General features: G+C 38.2%; 1 protein-coding gene across 1 annotated transcript in view; it reads left to right on the top strand.

Moving 5' to 3' along the window:
* EGF (epidermal growth factor) overlaps nucleotides 1-21,528 on the top strand; it is a 174,550-nt gene that overhangs the window by 64,088 nt on the left and 88,934 nt on the right. The window contains 5 exon segments of the mRNA XM_007940782.1: nucleotides 9,398-9,520; nucleotides 10,986-11,111; nucleotides 12,586-12,722; nucleotides 16,129-16,277; nucleotides 20,494-20,598. Of these exon segments, the coding sequence (XP_007938973.1) occupies nucleotides 9,398-9,520; nucleotides 10,986-11,111; nucleotides 12,586-12,722; nucleotides 16,129-16,277; nucleotides 20,494-20,598 (640 nt within the window).

Genomic DNA, 21,528 nt, shown 5'->3' with positions numbered 1-21,528 from the left:
TGGTAGGTCCCACCATGGAGTTGATTGCCAGTCTCATCATGAGGAATAACTACCACCAGCTGCCCAGCCACTCAACCAGGCCCAGCCAATTTGACACACAAACTTAACCACCACAATGTAATTTGGCCTTATACAATGATATAGTCATCCTCCATTTTGTGATCTGATGTGATCATCTCCATTTTCATATGACACCAATTTTCACACAATGACCTAGTCTTTGGAACCTAACTATGTCGATAAGAGAGGAGTGGGTGTAATTAATTATATATCTCTAAAAACTCAAAAACTCACTGCCATCAAGTTGATTCTGACTCATAGTGCCACCCATTGGGTTTCCAAGGCATTAAATTTTTATGGAAATAGATTGCCTAATCTTCCTTCCACAGAGCAGTAGATGGGTTTGAACTGCCAAACTTCTGGTTAGCAGTCTAATGTCTTAGGCACTGCACCACCAGAGCTTCTTACATCTCTAAAAGATAAACATTTTAAAAATGTAATCATGATATATTATTATATCTAAAAAAAGTAACAATAATTCCTTACTATCATCTAATAATCAGTCACTTTTCAGACTTAACCACAGTATCATTATCACACCTAAACATTTTTAACAATAACGTCTTAAGAAGATGAAATACCCAATCAGTTTGAAATTTTTTCCTATTATGTTAAAAATAATTTCCTTAAACAGTTGATTTGTTTGAGTAAGTGTCCAAACAAACCTCACATGTTGTATTTGCTTGATTTCTCTTTTATTCCATAGATTCCCTCTTTTCTTTTTTTTCCCATTGTAATTATTTGTTGAAGGAACCTTTTTTTTTTTTCTGCAGAGTTTCTCATATTTTTAGTTTTGCTGATTGTACTTCTATGATGTCCCTTAACAAGTTTTTCTGTTCTATGTCCTTCAATCTTGTAGTAAAATCTAAAGACTTGATCAGAATTGATATTTTTGGCAAGAATACTTCATAGATGTGTTTTTAGGTCCATCAAGAGATACACAATGTCTGGCTGGTTTTTTTTTTTTTTTCCCTGTCATGCCACTTTGGTCAGTGTTCATTCATCCATTTTAAGTTCTCCAACAGTCTTTCATCAAATGGTTTTACCAGCCATTAACAATTATACATTTTTGCATTATTAGATTCATTTATCATGGGTTTTGAAATGGCGATGTTCTAGTTCTATTACTTTTTAAAATTATTAACCTCAGTTCCTTTACAAAGAGAACTTTCTCTCATTAACTATTTGGTTACATCAAGATACAGCTCTTCCTTAAACCAAAAATATACCCTGAAGTCACCTTAAAACCAAATGATAGTTTAGCTGAACTAGTAAAAAAATGTCTGCCTTGGGCATTATGCTCTTTTAAGGACTATCTATATGGGGAACCACCACCACCCAGCAGTCAAGTGGCAACTTTTGCCCTATATTTACAAACTATTATACTAGAGATCTACCATTCATCTGTCAGTGTGTCATACTATGGTGGTTTGTATGTTAATGTGAGGCTGGAGGCTGTGCAACTGGTATTTCAAATACTAGCAGGGTCACCCATGGTGGACAGGCTTCAGCAGAGCTTCCAGACTAAGACAGACTCAGAAAAAGGAAGGGGCCATCCACTTCTCAAAGAATTGACCAGTGAAAACCTTATGAATAGCAATTAAACACTGTCTGAGATATTACTGCAAAGCTTTATAAATAGTTCTAAAACATTGTCTGATACACTGATGGAAGATGAGCTCCTCAGGTTGAAAGGCACTCAAAATATGACAGGGGAAGAGCTGCCTCCTCAAAGTAGAGTTAACCTTAATGATGTGGTTGAAGTAAAGCTTTTGGGACCTTCATTTGCTGATGGAGCACGATTCAAAATGGGAAGAAACAGCTGCAAACATCCATTAATAATCGGAATGTGGAATGTATGAAGTATGAATCTAGGAAAACTGGAAGTTGTCAAATATGAAATGGATCACATAAAGATTGATGTCCTAGTCATCAGTGAGCTGAAATAGACTAGTACTGCCATTTTGAATCAGACAATCATATGGTATGCTATGCTGGGAATGACAAATTGAAGAGGAATGGCAGGGCGTTCATCATCACAAAGAATATTTCAAGGTCTATCCTGAAGTACAATGTTGTGATAGGATAATACCCATATGCCCACAAGAAAGAACAGTTGATACCACTATTATTCAAATTTACATACCAACCAGTAAAGCCAAAGATGAAGAAGATCAAGATTTTTACCAATTTCTGCACTCTGAAATTGACTAAACATGCAATCAAGATGTATTGATAATTATTGGTGACTGGGATGTGAAAATTGGAAACAGAAGAAATATCACTGTTTGGAAAACATGGCTTTGGTGATAGAAATTACTCTGGAGATCACATGATAGAATTTTGCAAGAGCAATGACTTATTCATTGCAAACCTTTTTTCAACAACACAAATGATGGCTATACACATGGACCTTATCAGTTGGAATGCAAAGGAATCAGATAGACTACATCTATGGAAAGAGTTGATGGAGAAGCTCCATATCTTCAGCCAAAACAAGACCAGGAGCTGACTGTGGAATAGACCATCAATTGCTCATATAGAAGTTCAAGTGGAAGCTGAAGACAATCTAAACAAGTCCAGGAGAGCCAAAATATGACCTTAATTATATCCCACCTGAATTTAGAGACCATTTGAAGAACAGATTTGATGCACTGAACACCAATAACTGAAAACCAGATGAATTGTGAGATGACATCAAGAACATCATACATGAAGAAAGCAGATGGTCATTAAAAAACAGTAAAGGAAGAAAAGACTAAATTGGATGTCAGAAGAGACTCTGAAACTTGCCCTTGAATGGAGAGTAGCTAAACAAATGGAAGAAATGACAATCTCAAAGAGCTGCACAAATCTCAAAGAGCAGCTCGAGAAGAAAAAGTCAATTATCATAATGAAAAATGCAAAGACCTGGAGTTAGAAAACCAAAAGGGAAGAACATGCTCTTTGTTTCTCAAGCTAAAAGAACTGGAGAAAAAATCAAGCCTCGAGTTGCAATATTGGGCACACTATTGAATGATGTATCACAAGAAGTATTGAAGGAAGATGGAAGGAATACACGGAGTCAGTGTGTCAAAAAGAATTGGTCGATGTACAACTATTTCAGGAGATGGCATATGATCAAGAACCAATGGTACTGAAGGAAGAAACTGCACAGAAGGAACTGGCAAAAACAAAGCTCCAGGAATTGACAGAATACCCACTGAGATGTTTCAACAAGTGGATGCCATGCTTGAGGCATTTACTTGTATATCCCAAGTAATCTGAAAGAGAGCTACCTGGCCAACTGACTGGAAGAGATCCATATTTGTACCCATTCCAAAGAAAGGTGATCCAACAAAATGTGGAAATTATCAAACAATATCATTAGTATCATACTCAAGTAAAATTTTGCTTAACATAATTAAAAAACAATTACAGCAATATATTGACAGGGAACTTCCAGAAATGCAAAGCTGGATTCAGAAGAGGACAAGGAACAAGCAATATTATTCCTAATGTCAGATGGATCTTGGATGAAAGCAAATACCAGAAAGATGTTTACTTGTGACTGTGCAAAAGTTTTTGACTGTATGGATCATAACAAGTTATGGACAACGTTGGAAAGAATGGGAATTCCAGAACACTTATTTGTACTCATGAGGAACCTGTACATAGACCAGGAGGCTGTTGTTTGAACAGAACAAGGGGATACGACATGGTTTAAAATCAGGAAGGGAGTGTGTCAGAGTTGTATCCTTTCCCCATACTTATTCAGTCTGTATGCAGAGCAAATAATCCAAGAAGCTGGACTATATGAAGAACAAGGTGGCATCAGGATTGGAGAAAGACCAGTTAATTTGTGTGATATGCAGATGAAATAACCTTACTTGATGAAAGTGAAGATGACATGAAGCACTTACTGATGAAGATTAAAGACTATAGTCTGCAGTATGGATTATATCTCTACATAAAGAAAATGAAAATCCTAACAACTGGACCATTAAGTAGCATCATGATAAATGGAGAAAAGATTGAAGTTGTCAGAGATTTCATTTTACTTGGATCCACAATCAACACCCATGGAAGCAGCAGTCAAGAAATCAGACGATGTGTTGCACTGGGCAAATCTGCTGCAAAAGACCTCTTTGAAACGTCGAAGAGCAAAGATGTCATTTTGGGGACTAAGGTGTGCTTAACCCAAGCCATGGTATTTTCAGTCACCTCATATGCATGTGAAAACTGGAAAATGAATAAGGAAGACTGAAGAAGAGTTGCTGTTTTTATGGTATTGTGGTGTTGGTGAAGAATACTGAAAATACCATGGACTGCCAAAAGAACTAACAAATCTGTCCTGGAAGAAGTGCAGCAGAATTCTCCTTGGAAGCAAGAATGACCAGACATGGTTTCACTTACTTGGGTCATGTTGTCAGAAGTGACCATTCCCTGGAGAAGGATATCATGCTTGGTAAAGTGGAGGGTCAGCGAAAAAGGGAAAGACCTTAAACAAGGTGAATTGACACAGTGGTTTCAACGATGGGCTCAGGGATTGTGAGGACCAGGCGGTGTTTCATTCTGTTGTATGTAGGGTCACTATGAGTTGGAGCTGGTGGTAGCGTAGTGCCTAAGGCACTTGACTGATAACTAGAAGGCTGACGGTTCAAACCCACCAGCCACTCCTCAGAAGGAAGATGGGGCAATCTACTTCCGTAGTGATACTGCCTCGGAACCCAAGGAGGGGTTGCTATGAGTTGGGTCCGATTCGACGGCACATAACAACAACAACAACAACATATAGACAAGGGGCCCTGGTGGCACAGTGATTAAGTATTTGGCTGCTAACCAAAAGATTTTTAGTTTGAACCTACCAGCTGTTTGGTGGGAAAAAGATGTGGCAGTCTGTTTCCATAAAGATTTATAGTCTTGGAAACCTCATGGGGCAATTCTATTCCATTCTACAGGGTTACTATGAGATGGCATGGACTTGAGTAATGAGTTCTTTATACTAGAGACTCGGGCATCTATAAGGTATTTAAACAGAAATACTCACAGCTTATTAAACACTTTTAAAATTGTGGAAAAGGAAGAACTATCTATATATGGAATCAATTTGACAATAACAGTTCAAAAGACTTGACAGGAACCTTAGGGGCAGTAAGTATATGTTAATGAGGGAGAAACAACTCAGAAAAGGAGGGTGAGAACGGTTGCCCAACTTGAAGAATATAATCAGTGTCATTAAATTGTACATGTAGAAACTGTTGAATTGGTATATGTTTTGCTGTGTATATTCTCAACAAAACTACAACAAAAAACAAGTAACATTTGGGAAAAAATGGGGAATAAAAAATACAATTCTTACAGTAAAGGCAGGAGATAAGTTGGATTTTTTTTCTCTTTATTTACTTATATTTAGACTAATAAGTTGATTTCTTAATAGCTTCCAAAAGTGACCGATGAATATTTTTTATTAAGTGTTGTTATGAATTCACGGATTTTTAACATTTTTGATGTGTTTCAACCCATTGCAGTTGTTATCCTTATTCATACAAATTGTCTCTTCTTTGGCCAGTGGAAGCCTCTTCAAATTAGTTCCTGACACCATCAGTCTCTGATAGATTCCTTATTATTTGATAGGACATATTTTCTAGGCTCATCTTATATATTTCATGTTCACCAGTTTCTCAAGCAGCACTGGTGCCCTTTAATGACAAATGGTATTTAGAGACCACAGTCTGATACTGAGTTTATCATTGTTTCTCTGCCTTTTCTGGAATCAAAGTGTGGAGTACTTTTTTTTTAAAAAAAGAGAAAATATAAATTTATATGGATATTTCCAGTTCAAATTTAGGATTGTAGGGTTTTTCCTTTTTTTTTTTTTTAATTTTATATTTCTAATCTCTCATTTTACAAAGAAATTCTTGGGTTCTAAGTATATTAATATAATTACTTACTTGCTTTATCCTGCTATATATGTTTTAATAGCTCCAGAATAACAATATTAATATTGTTAGATTGCTGGGTTTTTTTTTAAGTACCTTTTGCCTTATAGACACATCTCACTGTAAAGACTGAGTCAAATTAATGCATTTGAAGTCACTTGAAATAATTCTTTCTGTAAGAATACTTAGGTTCATTTGTGCCGTCTTGTTTTTGATTTTTAAGGATTGTTTTCTAAAATTGAAATTTTTGAAAAAGTATATAGAACAATTCACAACAACAATATAGCACAATATTACATGATACCAAAATGAAATTTATGAAACAAGCTATATCCAGAGAAGCCTAGCTTCTGTACTTGTCTTCTCTATTTATTCCCTCCCTACTCCATAAGTAACTATTTTATTTTATGACTTATCTCTATTTTTAGAATATAAAAGGCTTGCATATTCATATTGTAAAATTTGTTTTCAACTTTGTTTCTTCTGCTCTGGAGGCTCTCTCCATAGCAATATATAGAAATAGTCGTCATTCATTTTACAGCCGCACCTTACTTCACTGTCAATTCATTAAGATTTATTCAGTCAGTCATTTTCTGATGAACATTTGAGTTTTTTAAAATCTTGTTTATTAAAAATAGTGCTGAAGTTAGTGGCCTTGTACATAGAACTGTTCATATATGTATATGTATCAGTGTACCTTTGAGAGAAAGTCCCAGAAGCACTGAGTTAGAGGGTAGGTTCAGACGTAATCGCCCTAATGTTGTCAAATTCTCCTCCATATATAATGCACTGCTGTTGAGTCAATTCCACCTCATAGTAACCCTACAGAACAGAGTGAATCTACTCCATAGGGTTTCCAAGGTTGTAAATCTCTATGGAATCAGGCTGCCACATCTTTCTCCCACAGAGGGGTTGGTGGATTCAAACCACTGACATTTTGGTTAGCAGCAGAATGCTTTAACTACTGCATCACCAGAGCTCCTTATAAATATATAGAGATATCTATTTCAAGGAAATGGTTTATGTAGTTGTGGAGGCTGGCAAGTCCTAAGTTTGTGGGTCAGGCATCAGGCTGGAGGCTTCTCCTGACTGACATGGTTGAAAAGGCTGATGAACCTAAAACTGGAGGGTCAGACAGCAGGATGATGAGTCAGATGCAGAATAGAAAGAAAACTAGCTTTTCCAGAACATCCATACACACACACACACACATATACACACACATATATATATACACACACATACACACACACATATATATACACACACACATAGATATATAATATATATATACACACACATACATATATATATACACACACATACATATATATATACACACACACACATATATTTTCTTGTTATAAGAAACTTTTCATATGTCTAAAAACATTTTCAGATGCCTTCTTAAATATTTCTTAATGACTCTACTTGCATGACTAAGTAGAAATGAATATTTAAAATCATTTATATTATCTGGTCCTTCTTCACACATAGGTCCATGTGGACTTCTTCTGTACTTATGAAAACAGGAATATCAAAATGGTAATGAATTTATTGAAATAGTTTAATCCATATAAAAGCTGTTAAAGATCAATTCTGGCTATGAGTCCATAGCTTCCATTGGTTGTCCATAATCCTAAACAAAATCTAAAACCTGCTGTTAATGACAAAAATGAGGAAAAATATGTTAATAGCTCTTTCTTGAAGAAAGGTTTTGGTTTCCTTATCTGTTCAAAATTGTGAAGATAATGGAAGTACTTCAACAGGGTAACCAAAGATATAAAGAATTTAGTCTATGATTTCCCGCTTAAGAGAGAAAAAAGACATTGGCATGTTTTAAAAGTTTATCAAATTCATAATATTTTAATTTTGTATGCAATTATATGTTGTGGATGTGTAATTTAATATTCTCTAAACTTGTATTTATCTCATAGAGTTCGTTCTTATGACTCTTATATTTTTTTTTTCCATCTTTCCAAGGAATTTATTTCAGTAACTGTGCCTGCTCATGAAACTTGTCCCTCTTCTTGTACCCCGTGGCTTGCCTACTACTAAAGTGTTGTTGTTGTTGTTACGTGCCATCTAGTTGGCCCCGACCCATAGTGACCCCTCCTTGGGGTTCCGAAGCAGTATCACTACAGAAGTAGATTGCCCAATCTTCCTTCAGAGGAGTGGCTAGTGGGTTTGAACCTCCAGCCTTCTGGTTAGCAGTCAAGTGCCTTAGGCACTACGCTACCAGAGCTACTAAAGTACATAAGGTTAATATGTTATAGGGCCTCTATGATACACATCATTTCACTTGTTTCTCAAATCTTTTAGAGCTTTCACGGTACACAATTGACATTTTAATCTTTGATTTCCTTAGAATTTCCTTTGAAGGTGTAGGGGAGGGATTTAACTTCCCCTCCAAATCATTATTTTCAATTATTTCTTTAGCATTTATTGGATGATCCTACAGATGGTAATTTATTTAAAATAATGTATTTATCCCTCACTACATTTTATGTGTACTTCAGTCTTTTAAATTAAGCTTTCTATCCTGTTCTCCTAGGAGCTCTGGTAGCGTAGTGGCTAAGGCGCTTGACTGCTAACCAGAAGGCTGGTGGTTCAAACCCACCAGCCACTCCTCGGAAGGAAGATGGGGCAATCTACTTCCGCAGTGATACTGCTTCGGAAACCCGAGGAGGGGTCGCTATGAGTCAGGTCTGACTCGACAGCACATAACAACAACAACAACAACATCCTGTTCTCCTATCCTTTCTGCCTATCCCTCACTTGCACCTACCCCTCACTGTTTTCGTTACTGTGCCTTTATGATACATTTTGATACTTGTTAAGATTCCCTCACTGATCTTCCTAACCATACTCATAATGTGCTTAGTTTTTTTTCAGATGAACTTGAGAATTATTTTTGTCAAATTCCATTTAAAATCTTCTGAAATTTTGATAACTGATAAGAAATACAATTTAACCTAAAAGAAACTTAGAACTAGAATCCTTTTTCAAGTTCAGAAATCTGTCTGTATTATTTTTAGATTTGAAATTTTCTCTTTATTTTATATCTCCATTACTATATTTAAAAAAAAAAAAACCCAAACTCAATGCCATTGAGTCAGATCCAACTCATAGTGACCCCTCCTTGGGTTTCTGAGGCAGTATCACTATGGAAGTAGATTGTCCAACCTTTCTTCCAAGGAGTAGCTGGTGGGTTTGAACTGCCAGCCTTCTGGTTAGCAGTCAAATGCCTTAGGCACTACGCCACCAGAACTCCCTCCATTACCATAGCATTTCATAAATGTTTGTTCTTTATTTAACTTACTCTTTTCAGAACTATATTTTATTAGTAACTGATCTTACTAAATGTCCATAAACCTGATTTAAGACTAATATGGATGTTACTCTTTGTTAACTAGAACTCGTTTCCTGCCCAAGTAATGCATCTGAATGCAGCTATGGCTGTTTTCTGACATTAGATGGCCCCCTATGTTTCTGTCCTGAAAGCTCAGCACTTAAGGCAGATGGAAAAACATGTAGTGGTAAGTTTATTCACCTTTTCTTTGAAAACACTCATTTGCAAAGGGACACCTAAAAATTGATATTATTGCTAAAGGAGAACAGATTTTCCAACTTAAAAAAAAAAAAAAAAAAAAAACTTTGAAAGATATTTATGTAATGGATGAACATGTAGAAAGCCCTGAGGCAGCGTTACCAGTTACCAGTGGTGCTAATTTGGTCTTGGAATTTGACCTCTGTTGTTCTCATTTTTCTCATATGTAAAGCTTAATTATACCTGCCTCCTAGATTTGTGGCCAGCATTAAATAATAGAGCAGATGCAAAGTATTTAGCCTGTTCCACATCTAATGTTGTTGTTGTTGTTATGTGCCCTCGAGTCAGCCCCGACTCATAGCGACCCCTCCTTGGGTTTCCGAGGCAGTATCACTATGGAAGTAGATTGCCCAACCTTCCTTCCGAGGAGTGGCTAGTGGGTTTGAACCGCCAGCCTTCTGGTTAGCAGTCAAGTGCCTTAGGCACTACGCTACCAGAGCTCCCTGACATCTAATACGTGCTTAATAAATATCCTTCTCTACTTTTATCTTCATAGGAACTTAAGTATATGGAAAGTTAGATATAACTTAAATTAGCAGAAGAGTTACGTGTTACTTTTTTTTTTAAATGAAGTAAAAGAAGTCAAGAGGCCATAAATAAAAGAGAGAAAAAAAAAGAATTACTAGGTCTTGGATATAATGGGAGTAAGATGTGAGACAAAACTCAAATTCATTAAAAAGATCAGGGTTATTGGTCTGATAGAGACTGGTGGAACCCCCAAGACTGTGTCTGTTAGTCACCCTTCAGACCTGGAACTGAACTCACCCCAATGGGTCAATCGGCAGCCAAGCAATAGACAGACCTATAAGGTGAAAAATAACGTTACAGGGGGACACACTCCTTAGAAAACTGGTCATACGAGATGAAGAGAGCAACTTTTGCCCAGGGATAAAGCTCAGAAGGCAGGGATAGAAAAGAAGGACAAATGGGAACAGGAAACACAGGCAGGAAGTGGGAAGAATACTGTGACATTGTGGGGACTGCAATCAGTGTCACCAAACAAAATGTATATGAATTGTTGAATGGAAAACCATTTTGCTCTGTAAACTTTTACTCAAAGCACAACTGAAAATTTAAAAAAAAAGAATTACTGACTATGACTTTCTTATTCAAGGCAATTTGCCAGTGCACTTGTTCTCCAACATAGTGAGAAAACAAGAGAAGGGCCATTTGGCTATGAAGTGTTAACTTCTAAGATTATCGTTATAGGGAAGTGGGATACAGTGGCATTTTGCTCTAGTCTGTAAAAAATCAACTTGACTGCAGCAGTATGAATGCCCATGGAAGTGGTTTTAAAAAAATCAACAAATGCTTGGCCCACCTCCATATTTTGATGGAATTTTTTTTTATTTTTTAATACCATGGAATCTTTGCCAAACAATTGCTTTTTGTAGGTTGTTCATCATCTGATAATGGCGAGTGTAGCCAACTCTGCATCGCCCTCAGCCCAGTATCCTGGAAATGTGGTTGCTTGCCTGGCTATAACCTACAGCTGGACAAAAAAAGCTGTGCAGCTTCAGGTCAGTGTTGTGTATGTTTGAAAAGCATCTCTGCAAAAAGAGTGAGTGAAAAAAAAATTTGACTTAGAAAGATGGAAGTTTGGATTGTTTTTGGATTCAGGCTAGAAATTTGATTTTTGGAAATGGGAAGGGAGTACTCTCCATATAAATAATAATCACACATCTTTAAAGAATATTTCTATGCTAATCCAGAAAGATTTACTATAACATCCAGCAAGGTATTTCAGTATATGGAACAGTCATGACCAGAGTAGTCTCAAAGCAGTTTAAAGTTAAGCAGGATTTAATAAACATTTGTTGATTGATTTGATTTTTATCTTCCAGTGACTGTAGTAATTATAATACTGTGACAAATTCTGGGCTTTTCATGTCAAAAGTTAATATGAAGGCACATGTTTCAGTTATTTTTTCAACTTGCAATAGCTCATCTCTTCCAGCTTTCAACAGCCTTGGAAATCCTAAACTTATTATACCAAATGGACTTCATTTCTCAGAAGGTTCAGTGCGTTGTAACCTTGGATCACATGATGATGGTCCTGCACAGCTTGCTTTTGTCAGACCCAATGCTCTTAACTTCTTAGCACCTCAGTGAATGTTGCATAATCTAAGCCCTGAAAATTAACAAGTTTCTTGCTATTAGCTCAGATACTCTTGTCTCACTTGCAGAAGTACCCAGACCAGGCAGAATATTTATATGGACAGAAATCTACACAGTTTGCTAATACATTCCAATACATGAATCAAGGAGACTAGAATGTTAACACTTGAGTCATTTGTCTGTGCTATTAGTTATCAGGAGTCTTTGGGTGGTGTCAATGGTTAAGTGCTTGACTACTAGCCAAAAGGTTAGTAGTTAAACCCACTCAGAGGCACCTTGGAAGACTGGCTTTGATGTTTACTTCTGAAAGCTCACAGCCTTGAAAACCCTCTAAAGACAGTTCTCTGCACACATGGAGTCACCACAAATTAGAATCAACTTGACAACAGCTAACAACAACTATAGGAGCTCTGGTAGCATAGTGCCTAAGGCACTTGACTGCTAACCAGAAGGCTGGCAGTTCAAACCCACCAGCCACTCCTCGGAAGGAAGGTTGGGCAATCCTACTTCCATAGTGACACTGCCTCGGAAACCCAAGGAGGGGTTGCTATGAGTCGGGGCCTACTCAATGGCACATAACAACAACTACAACAGCATTAGTTATTTAATGCTGGCTCTTTCTAGAAGTAATTTGCATTTTAAAAGCAGACACCTAAAGAGGGAGGAATCCAGTGAAATTTTGGCACTGTGTTACCACATGGAAGAGGAAATCTTCTTCCTTATCTTAACCTATGCCACATTGATGGGAAATTAAAAACGAAAAGCCACGTACTACAGAAATTAAGGAAGGCATACAGTAAGAGGAAAGAGTCAGAAGTGCCTCTTGGGTTCCAAGGCACATTTTAAGTGGAGCCATATTTGAAATTTGGTTAACAGGACCACAACCGTTTTTGCTGTTTGCCAATTCTCAAGATATTCGACGCATGCATTTTGATGGAACAGATTATGAAACCCTGTTCAGTCAGCAGATGGAAATGGTTTTTGCCCTAGATCACGACCCTGTGGAAAATAAGGTATGGTTTTGTCACTGGGCAGATATGGGTATGCTTGAAGAACAGAGTAGAGGATTTTATACCACCAGATGTCTTGAGCAACTTGAAAATCCTTTGCTAAACTCAGGAAGATTAGGCAGAGAAAAAGTTAAATATAGACATTGGAATATAATTTGAGAAATTTTAAGGACTTTCTAGTTCTCATCACCCTACCCTGGTCCTTGCTATGATCCAGCCATTTTATTGGGGATCAGAGTAAGAGGCTAGCATAGTGCCATAGACACACCAAGAGCTCCATAAGCATGTTTTGGATTATTGGCTGGTGGTGTGAGGAGTGGGTGGCTGGAGCTGGGTTATAGGAAATATGGATTTGAAATTTGCATTTAATATATGTCACTGAAGAAGGAGATTCAATGACTTCTTAAGCAGAAAACATAAATTTTATGCCTCATTGTGGAAATGCCAGTTTAGCTCAACATTAATGAATTTTACATGAAGGTTTTTGTATATAACATAGGTTTACTATGTTATCAACTTGATCAGCTGGCTGTTTGATCTTTAATTTCTAGCCATATTTGTGCTAGGTTGGAATGTGCTGCAAATATGTTACACTGTCTTTTAGATGTTAAAAACTCCAAACTCACTGCCACTGAGTTGATTTCAACTCATAGTGACCCCCACTGGTTTTCTGAGGCAGTAAATCTTATAGAAATAGATTGCCCCATCTTCTTTCTGTGCAGTGGCTGGTGGGTTTGAACTGCCAAACTTCTGGTTAGCAAATTGTGTAGGCACTGTGCCACTACAACTCCTTAATACATTTACGTAGTTACTGATCCCTCTATTTAATTATTGGGTGCACTGGTGGCACAGTAGTCAAAGTTCCCAGCTGCTAACTGAAGGGTTGGCAGTTCCGCAAGGTTTGAAACCACCAGCTGTTCTGTGGGAGAAGGACATGGCAGTTTATTGGTGGCTATATACACTCTTCAATAAAAGATTACAACCTTGGAAACCTGTTGGGGCTGTTCTACTCTGTCCTCACTCTCTGTGAGTTGGAATCAACTTGATGACAGTGGTTTATATATTTAATTATACCTAAATGGTAAATTTATTGGGACCTCTGGTGGTGTAGTGCCTAAGGCATTTGACTGTTAACCAGAAGGCTTGTGGTTCAAACCCACCAACCACTCCTCAGAAGGAAGTTTGGGCAATCTACTTCTGTAGTGATATTGCCTCGGAAACCCAAGGAGGGGTCGCTATGAGTCAGATCCAACTTGCTGGCAGTGAGTTTGGTTTTGTTTTTGGTTTAAATGGTGAATTAATACCTAGAATTATTTTAAACTATACTTTTGTTTCTTCTTAATTTGAAAAGGATAAAGAGACAGGGTATGGCAAATTGATTCTGGGTCTAGTATGTATGGATTGATAGTCAAATATAATTACTTTTACAAATAGAAGTCTTGTGATTAAGTACTAACAAATTCTTTTTTCTTTTCCCTGAACTGAATCTGTGTGACTCCATGGAACAATTATATTAACAGGACAAAAATACAACAACCAGATAATAGAAAATAAATCAATTGTTACCAAACTAGTTTTTTTTTCCTGCACAGCTGGTACATTTACTGCTAGGTGAATAAGGGAGCTCTGGTAGCATAGTGGCTAAAGCACTTGACTGCTAACCAGAAGGCTGGCGGTGCAAACCCACCAGCCACTCCTCGGAAGGAAGGTTGGGCAATCCTACTTCCGTAGTGATACTGCCTCGGAAACCCAAGGAGGGGTCGCTATGAGTCGGGGCCGACTCGACGGCACACAACAACAACAACAACAACATGAACTTTAAGACATGTGGCTGTTTTTAATTTCTCTAGGCAGTTTTCTCATTTTCTTGCTATTCAAATATGAGTAGGCATTTGACTGCTAAACCAGAAGGCTGGCAGTTCAAACCTACCAGCCACTCCTCGGAAGGAAGATTGGGCAATCTACTTCTGTAGAGATACCAACCCAAGGGGAGGTTGCTAGGAGTCAAATCTACTTGTTGGCAGTGAGTTTTTTTTTTTTTTTTTTAATAGCAGTCCTCAGACTGTAGCATTAATATCACCAGGAGCTTGTTAGAACTGCAGACTCTCACGTTTACTCCTGACCACTGAATCAGACTGCATTCTCACAAGATGCTTAGTTGACTAGTGCAAACATTAGAGTTTTAAAAGCATAGCTCTAGCAGAGTGTTTTTGAGTATGAGAAATAGCTGTTTTTGTATTTGAGGAATAAAACCAGTTGCTATCACATCGATTTTTACTCATGGCAACCCAATGCATGTCAGAGTATACCTATGCTCCATAAGGTTTTCAAAGGTTAATTTTTCAAAAATAGATCATGAGGCAGTTCTTCCAAGTTGCCTCTGGATGGGTTTGACCTATCAACCTTTCAGTTAGCAGCTGAGAGCATTAACTATTTATACCACCTGGGGACTTCATTTAAGGAGTAGAATCTTTTAGTATTTTATATAGAGAGGTGGATTACCCATTATTTAGTAAATTATTTTGTGAATATTCTTGTCATAGATAATAGGTATGTAATAATAGGTATGTAATATATATATATATATATATATTCACAGTTAAAATTCCACAAGTGTTATTATTAAATTGTCAGTGGACAATAGCATTTTTTAATGTTTCATGAAATTCTTGTACCTGTTTCATAACCTGCATACTTGGCAGAAAAATAACTTTGCACCTCCAGGGTATGGTCTGTTGGACAAAATGGATTAATTACAATGAAATTATATAAGGTTAGAGATGAAAGGAACTTTAGCAAATATCTAGTTTAAGTTCCTCATTTTTATAGTTGAGAAAATTGAGGCTCAGTGAAGTTAAAGGACTTGGTCAAAGCAATCAGGCCAATATGTGGCAAAACTGGGAGAGGAACACATGCTTTCTGACTTCAGGGCAGTGGACATCTGTAGACTGAGCAGCAGAAGACACAACACAGTTTTACCACCAATAAACTATAAATCATTGCTCCCTTCTGAGATGCAGAAGTCACTGGGGTTCAAGGACAATGATTGTGTTATTAACTAATGATCAAAGATTAATAGATTACCAGTAACAATAGAAATTTATGCCATGAACAGGGCTCATGTAAACCAATGAGTTTGTCATTATTATCTCTATTTTACCAATGAGGAAACTAAGGCATTGAGACAGTAAGTAACTTGCTTAAGGTTCCATGTAACTGGGAAGCAGTATAGCTGGAATTCAGTTCCAGGTGTGTCAGTGGACGGTTTTGGTGTCTATCACCAAAACCATGCTCTTAACAATTACACTGTAGCTACTTAAAGACTTCCTAACCCCACTTGTACATAGTCACCTTTTTTTTTTTTTTTTTTTGACAAATCAGACAGACATATCTTTGCTCTCTTTCATAGATATACTTTGCCAACACAGCCCTGAAATGGATAGAGAGAGCTAATGTAGATGGTTCAAACCGAGAAAGGCTTATCGAGGATGGAGTAAATATGCCAGAAGGTCTTGCTGTAGACTGGATTAACCATAAATTCTACTGGACAGACAGAGGGTATGTTCTTCCTTCAATTTTAAGCCACATGGGATGGGAGTGATGAGACAGGTAAGACCGTTGGCTTGATTCTCCACTTTGTACTTGTGTTGATTACTTCGTGCTACTCTAACAGAAAATACCACAAATGAGTGGCTTTAGCAAACAGGAGTTTATTTTCTTACAGGTTGGGAGGCTAGAAGTCTGAGTTCAAAGTGCCAGGCACATGCTCTCAGGATATAATTCTTCGATCAGGACAGTCTCCCCCCTGCTACACCCTCAGCACACTTCTGGCCCTTGTTCTCTCAGCCTGACCTCTGTCTGCATTGCTAGGACAAGTGTTAAAAAGCTCTTGTAGTGCTGCCAATAGGTACACCTATGTACAGCAAGCCTCCTGCCTAAGGGCACTCAGCTTTCTTGCTCCATGGGCCTGAAAGCCTGCCTCTTGGTTCCTCAGCCAATTGTCTCAGCCAGTCATCTCTGCCATCTTTCTGTGAAGGAGGTGCAGCACAGGGATCTCAGGTCCAAGGATCTTTCAGGTCCATGGATTTCTCAGGTCCAAAGACATGCTCCACTCTAACTCCATGGCCATTGCAATGATTTATCGAACCCAGCAGAGAAATAGCAAGTGCAGTGGGAGGGACACTTGGTGTTAGAGTTGGTAAAAAGCCTGGAGGTGGCTCCATGTCTAGCCTTATAAGCAAAAGCCTTGGGCTATTGATGGTGACTCTGTTTCCCTCTCATGAGGTTGGAGGAGGTCAGAAGGTGCCACCCCCATGCTCTTTTTGCAGTGAGCATGAAAGAGAGAGCAAGAAATTCACGCTGGAGTTGTGAGGAAAGTTCTTCTGAGGAGGGGGATGAGATTGGCAGGGTTATCTACTTTCCCTTTGGCAGGAAACATACCAGAGTGAAACTGTGTTTCTGTCTGTTCAGGATACCACTCTCAGTAGAAGTATAGCTAGGCTTGTTCATATGTATGTGGCCTGTGTGAGCCCCCTGGGTCGAGTTGGGGTGGGTGGAAGGAGGGTGGAGGAAGGAAGTGACTGGTTCCCTTCTGTGTCCTAATGATAGCCACTTCTTTGCTTCTGAAGAAAAAGCTAACCACAGAGTACCTTACAGGATAATATTAGAGATGCTGTGTGCTCTAGGAATATTTTCTCACAGCAGCTAAAAGCTGTATGATTAGGTGGTAGCCAACCGGAACATCTGGTATCTACATAACCATGTTAGAATAAAAGAAGGAAGATTAGTTAGAGTTTCATCTCTGTGAAATCAAAAGTTTTGATACAGAGAGAGAAGTCTCAGGGAACTAGTTTATATGCTTGGAGGTAGGCTTTCAATGTCCCAGAACATCTCTTTTGGTTTAGGCAACCCATGGAAAGCAACCTAGTTTTTAAAATGAGAGAGATGTATGACATGATTCACAGTTTTCAGTAATAGGACACTTCTATATCCAGAGTGAGAACATATTCATTTATTCATTCAACCATCTCTCCATTCTTCTATTCTTTGGGTATTTATTTATTGAATAAATGTATTATGCCTGACACTGTGCTCAGAACTTTACACCATGATACCACTGAATTCTAAAAGGAATCTGTGAAAGTTAAGTTTTCTTGTCCCCAGTTTGCAGATTAAAAAATTGAGGCTTAAAGATGTATAATAGTCTTACCTTAGACAAGTAGCAAGTGCTGGATCTAGAATTTGAACTCAAGGATGACCATTTTCAAAGCTTAGGCTCTGAAAAATCATAGACTTGTACTTCCTTCCACAATAAGAGTTGATTGACCCAGAGTGATGTAATAAAATCAACTTCAGTTGTAATAATGACAAAAATCATCAAAAATCAAAGCTTAGTCTTGGGACACAGCAAGTACTCAATAAATATTTGATAAACCAAAAACAACCCAAACTCACTGCCATCAAGTTGATTCTGACTCATTTAGCAGCTTGCCTTTTTTCCTGCTGATCTTGGGACTGTCTCCATACTTGAGCTAGTGACCTGCCATGTTATTTTGTAACCTTGGGACTGTGCCATTTTATTTGTCAACCTTGGGTTTCTCAGCCTCAGCAGCCAGCAGCTGCCTGAGTGAAGAGATGCCTCCAGCTCCACTGGGCCAGGAGCAAGAGGCAGAGCTGAAGCTCAAGATTGAGTGGCCTTCACCCAGCTCCTAGAGCTTGCCACTTTGAACTCAGATTTCTAGCCTCCAGAACTGTAAGAGAATAAATCCCTGTTTGTTGAAGCCACCCGTTTGTGGTATTTTCTGTTAGAGCAGCACTCAGTAACCAAAACAGAGATAAATGAAAGCTGAGAAGAACTCCTCATTGTGCTGTTAAATGAAGATTCAACTATATGCTAGGTCCAAGCGTGCCAAAAAGCTGCAGAGACCTTTCTCAAAGCATCTTCTTATATACTGAAGCAGACCACATCCCTAAGGCAGCTACTTAGCTGGTCACTAGATTCCACCACGGAGTTGATTACCAGTCTCATCATGAGGAATAACTACTGCTGCCCAGCCACTCAAAACCAGGCCCACCCAAGTTGACACACAACTGAACCACCACACTCTCCAATGCTTGTGCTTGTTACTGGCTCTAGGAAGCTGCTCAGACACCTGTGTTAGCTCACAGGCCAGTGACTAGGGGATGAGCCCCCCTCCCCAAACTGAACATTTAAATCCATCTAGTCTTCTCCATCCCAAGTGTCACTGCTTACCTCAGTGACCATCATCCCTTCCCTGCCTTGCCCTCTCCACACTAAAGTTATACAACACTTTCTAAAGTGAAATCATGAATATCCCATGGCTGTTTTAGGCTTCTGGGACTTTGTACAAGCTGATTTTCCTCTTAGGGTAAGGAGTCTCCTTTTAGGGTAAGGATCCTGCATTTAGGCTTCCCTCTCCACACACTTTTGCCTAGCTACCTCCTCTTTCTAGGCTACTGGTACCTCCGGGAATCCCCCTCTAACCCCTGAGTCCTCAATTTGTTTTCCTTACACACAAAAACTCACAAACCCCCTTTCTCAGTGCCTATCCACTTGTGCTTATTGTAAATGCTTTTTTTTTTTTCTCTCTTTCCATCTATACCCTGCTCCTGCCACCCCACTCCCATCTCTGTTAAACTATAAACACAGTCTTATTTACCATTGTCTCTTCAAAGCTTAGTCTAATCCTTGGGACACAGCAAGTACTCAATAAATATTTGATAAACCAAAAACAACCCAAACTCACTGCTAGAAAGTTGATTCTGACTCATAATGACCCCCTTTGGGCTTCCAGTGTGATAAATCTTTATGGAAGTAGATTGTCCAGTCTTCCTTCTACAGAGTGGTTGGTGGGTTTGAACCACCAGCCTCTGGTTAGCAGTCAATGCTTTAGGGACTATGCCACCAGAGCTCCTTAAATATCTAATAATAAAGACATATAAGTGGAGAAATTAGGCATCAAGAATTTTCTTCCCTGCCAGGACAAAAACCAAAACTCATTGCCATTGAGTAGGATCTGACTCATAGCTACCCCTCCTTGGGTTTCCCAGGCGGTATCACTACAGAAATAGAGTGCCTAAACTTCCTTTCAAGGAGTGACTGGTGGGTTTGAATTGCCAGCCTTCTGGTTAGCAGTCAAGTGCCTTAGGCACTATGCCACCAGAGCTCCTAGGTCCTAAAGGGTTATTTATTTATTTACATGAGAAGATTAGCAAATAACATATCAGTGCTCCTATCTCTCTTAGAATCATATGCAGGAAGATTAGTCAACCTACATCTCCTTCTACTGTCTTTGTGTTAGGTGGTCCCTGTGGCCTCCTTTTGGTGTACTCTCCCTGCCTTTCCCTCTACTCTGTGACCACAGGCTGACACCTCCCTTGCCCCAGGCTTCCATTGGTTTTAGCAAGGGATTGAAGGGTGTGAAGAGAGAGTGTTTACACACTCCTGGCTTTGTTCCAGCATGGCCACTGACACAAGTCCTCTTTTACCTTACCCTATTACTTTGCATTTTAATTGCATAGGATAAATATTGAGATCCTAATTAAGATACTATGCTTAAACACACACACACACACACACACACAATTTGTGGCTGATTGGTTCTGTCTCTGTAGGGGGAATGGTAGGGGAAAGGGGCCAAGGAATAGTTTAAAATGTGATCTTTGCATTTCAGTAAGTAACGAAGGAAAGAAGTATTTTTACTTGAAAAGTAAATTTGGTGTAATAAGCTCCTCTATATTACATATATTTTAGGGAATCCCTCATTGAAAGGAGTGATTTAAATGGAACGCATCGTGAAATAATCATTAAGGAGGACATCTCTGAGCCACGAGGAATTGCTGTTCATCCAATAGCCAAGTAGGTATTTCTAAAAGTAAGGAACCGTTTGGCAGAGTCATCTGACATATGATATGTTAGTGTCCAAATCCATCAGATTTGTCCAAATCTTTAGAAATGAGGTGGCTAGCATGACTTCTGAATCTTTTTAATGTCTTTTGGTTTTCCGTTCTTACATGAGAATTGTATGTTTTATATGCCTTCTTATTTTAAGCAAATTAAAATTCTCTTTTAAAAGAGTAGACTGTGATTCATTAATAAATAAGACATAAATCTGTTATCTGGAACAGATCGAACTCCTTTCTTTAAAAATCTACATGACTGCTCTACTGAGCAGAGGGAAATATTTCATTGTTAAAATTTTGAATTCTGTTTAGAAAAATTCATCAGATGAGCTTCAATGATAGGCCATTCCTAGATTTAAACAAGAGGAAATAGAAATGAACGTTAATTGTGAACACATTTTTTTTAATATAGGAGTTAGAGATTATGGAGAACAACTGATTCCCTCCAGGTCCTCAAAAGCAAGGATAAAAACTAATCCTATTTTATTTATGATGGAAATTTCACAATGGTCTATGGGAGATAATTTGTTAGTCAAACAAAAGGTTTCCAAGGTGGTATCACTATGGAAGTAGATTGCCCCACCTTCCTTCTGAGGAGTGGCTGGTGGGTTTGAACTGCCAGCTTTCTGGTTAGCAGTCAAATGCCTTAGATACTATGCCACCAGAGTAACTGATAAATTGATTTGGAGCCAGCCAAATGATTAAACAGGCTAGTAATATTAGATATTGAGCCATACTGACATTAAAAAAAAAAAAAAAAGAAATAGTACCTCAGTATCTGATTTATGAAACTTAAAATATTCAGATTAGTAAGTACATTGTATAAAGGTGGATTAGAGATTAATATGCTTTTCCCTTATGCTGTAATTTTACATAAGCAGTAAAT

This window comes from Orycteropus afer, unplaced genomic scaffold (genome assembly GCF_000298275.1).
Source record: "Orycteropus afer afer isolate SDZICR_OR568_19922 unplaced genomic scaffold, OryAfe1.0 scaffold00071, whole genome shotgun sequence".
Classification (NCBI taxonomy): Eukaryota; Metazoa; Chordata; class Mammalia; order Tubulidentata; family Orycteropodidae; genus Orycteropus; species Orycteropus afer.
Note: the sequence above shows the minus strand (reverse complement) of the source record. Positions and strands in the feature narration are given on the sequence as shown.